Source organism: Atta colombica, unplaced genomic scaffold (genome assembly GCF_001594045.1).
Source record: "Atta colombica isolate Treedump-2 unplaced genomic scaffold, Acol1.0 scaffold50, whole genome shotgun sequence".
NCBI lineage: Eukaryota > Metazoa > Arthropoda > Insecta > Hymenoptera > Formicidae > Atta > Atta colombica.
The window spans coordinates 1-3,305 of NW_017259540.1; the positions used below are offsets into that span (position 1 = coordinate 1).

General features: G+C 24.9%; 1 protein-coding gene across 1 annotated transcript in view; it reads right to left on the reverse strand.

Annotated features, from left to right (window-relative positions):
* Positions 1-5: 5 nt before the first annotated feature.
* Positions 6-3,305, reverse strand: part of LOC108691707 (cytochrome P450 4c21-like) — a gene marked incomplete at its 3' end in the record, with an annotated part of 22,742 nt that continues 19,442 nt past the window's right edge. The window contains exons 5-7 of the mRNA XM_018199570.1: positions 2,004-2,198; positions 1,520-1,586; positions 6-123 (exon numbers count right to left, since the gene is read on the reverse strand). Coding sequence (XP_018055059.1) covers positions 6-123; positions 1,520-1,586; positions 2,004-2,198 — 380 coding nt within the window. The remainder of the gene's footprint in view (positions 124-1,519; positions 1,587-2,003; positions 2,199-3,305) is intronic.

Here is a 3,305-nt window from a genome sequence, read left to right on the forward strand (position 1 = left end):
TTTGTAAATCCATGTAATATATCAAGCGCTGATTTAAACTGTTTCCCTGTAGGCAGTAAATAGAACAACCATTCAATCCAATGCCACGGTCGATGCAGTCGTTTCATTATTAACGAGGAAGTTCTAAAAGTACGATTGCTATTTAACTTACGTAAACTACATAATATGTAATTTTAATAATTAAGTATAAACATATTGTGTAAATAATTATTAAAATTTATCATTAATTACATTTACATGCAAGTAATAATTCATTAGCTATTTCATTAATAATACTGTCCGACAAAACATTTTTTGCAACACGAATATAAATAACTATTTTTTATGTAATATAATATATTGTAGGTGATATATGTGATAACACAAACTAGAAATTAAAGGTTTGAACAATCTAGTTGGATCTTAAATGCTTATATGATTCTTGTGTGATTTTATATGTACTACATATATAGTGGTCTCAGAAACGCATGCCAAAATGATTTTTCGGTCTTGAAAACGCTAACTCTACTAAACTAGCATAGTAATATTATGAGTTAAATTGATTAGCAAATTTTTGATGCTTATTTGGATCTTCGAAACGATCTTAATAATACTGAATAACATATTAAAATTTGTAAATAATTAATTCTTATTGTGAAAAATATTTTCTCGGTCGGGAATCGAATCCAGATCTCTTGCATTCCTTGCGAACATTCTAAACTTTTAGACTACCGAGGCTTTAGTAATATTCTTCACAATAATTGGCACATGAAGAAACAACAAGATGACGTAAGTAAACAATATAATATATTATATTGTTTATTTACGTCGACTAAAGAGATATTGTTCCTTCATATGCCAATTATTACGAAGAATATTAGTATAAAAATTCGTACAAGAATCATACAAGCATTTAAGATTCAGCTAGATCATTTAAGACTTTGATTTCTATCATTTTTTATGTTTTGTGAACGAAGCTGACTATCATATTACAATTTTGAGGCAAATAGCATTAAAGAAGCAAAAAATGACGATTGAGATTTTTGTGATATTGTTAGCTCGAAGGGAATTTTTAAAAATTCCATTAATGATACACGAAAGTACCATTAAAATTTTTAAATTTTATTTATTATATTTAAATTTAAAATGCATGTTGTCATAATATAATTTTTCATGTAGTTAAAATGTCTTTTTTATGTAACGCACATGAGAAAAAAATTATTATCATTGCTATATCGTGAAAACAAAAACATATGGAAACAAAACAAAATGCAAAACAAGTTTTAAAAATTCTTTTCGCATAGTATTAACAAAAATTTAATTAAAACATTTTTTAATAATTAAAACATTTAATATTTATAATTTTATGAAAACTCTTCAATTTATCATTTTAATATCATTATTCTTGAAATTGTAACGTAATTTTGGTTAACAGATTTTTTTCATGAGCAAGCTAAAATATGGAAAATAATTATTCACACTCATATTAGAAAATGGCGTTGGACAGTATGATAGCAGTATAAGAATTTTAAAAACTGACAGGTGTACTGTTGATGTATATTTGGTTACAACTTCTTGAGCATGTATATCCACACCCATTGCTGTTTCTGTAAGATAATAATTAGTATTATTATTGATAAACCCTTTTGTCATATAATAATACAATTAAAATTACCCTTTATATAACGCTTTTTTCATGGCTATTATTTTTAAGAATGTTAGAAAGTTTACGAGTAATCGCCGTGTTTTTGTTCGTTGCTAATGCTAATGTTTCGTGAACTTTGCCGTTCACTTTACAGGGCGAGGAGCGCACTGATACTAGATAGTATCAACACGCCCCTCACCCTAATAAAGCACGGCGATGACCTGCAAATCTTCTAGCATCTTTATCGTTTATATATTTTTTTTATTATTCGTAAATTAATTCATAAAGTTTGCTGCATAAAATGACTATATCAATAAATAAAACGTATTTTCTCACGAAATATTATAATTATATATAATGTAAAAATATGACACATTACCGCAGATAATATCGAGAGCAGCATTGATAATAAAAGGGAAAATATTAATGGCTTTTCCTGGATCCTTTTCTACCTCTTTTTGAAGACACTTTGTCAGAATATCTGCTTTTTCAAACACAATCATAGCAAATTGATTTAATATACTAAAATGGAACGTTGGCCCGATGAGTTTTCTATCGTGGAACCATTGTTCACCTAAAGTAGCATTAAAATGTGATACACATATAAAAATAAAATTGTAAAAATATCGATAAAAAAAAATAAAGATTTTTACAAAAGAATACTTTTTAATTCAGAAGGAAATACTTGCATGTGTTAATTCCATTATTTCTATTATAATTTATAAATTTTGAAATAATTTCGGCGATCAAAAAAAATTCTATTTTGCTAAAAAGCAAGAATTAATAAAATAGAATGGTTAATTATACGTAAAAATTTAAGTATTTGATATATGTACGTTTTTGCTTATATCTAATTTGCTTATATCTAATTTTATATATAGATACAGAAATGAGATGCTATTTTTTCTAATTTTCTTTGTTTAGCCGAATAAAACTTGTTGGAGATTATTCAGGCTCATGATTTTGATAACATATTTTAAGGTCAAGGTCATCGGAAAAATCTCCCCTAAAATCTGAATATTTCCCATTTCTTGTACACTATAATTCAAATAATAAGATTAAGATAAGATTGATTGTCATGTATTTGAAATACAAAATATAAAATATTGAAATATAAAATATTTTTATATATTCCATATAATACAAAATACAGAATATTTTCATGCGCTCCGTTAAAACACAAAATATAATTGTATTCCAAATACATGTCAAGTCCTGAAACAATTTGCTATTTATTTTTAATAAAAATCTAAATGTAAGAGAAAAATAAATATCAGGATATGTATTTGAAATATTTTGATTTAAAACATACTATTTGCAGTACAAGCATATTTTGTATTTTTTATTTTATTTTAGCGGATCATAAAAGTATTACGTATTTTGTATTTTAGCGGATCATAAAAGTATTATTACGTATTTTGTATTTAACATCAAAAAATTGAAACTTTTTTATATTTTGTAATTCAAGTAATAAGATTGATTATCAATGTTAGTATTTAAAATACAAAATATAAAATACTTTCATAATCGTTTGTTATTAATACTAAATTAAATAATACTAAATTAAATTAATACTAAAATATAAGATACAAAATATTTTTATATGCTCCCATGAATTACAAAATACAAAATATTTTATGTAGTCCGAACAAACACAAAATACAAAATAAAATTGTCTTAC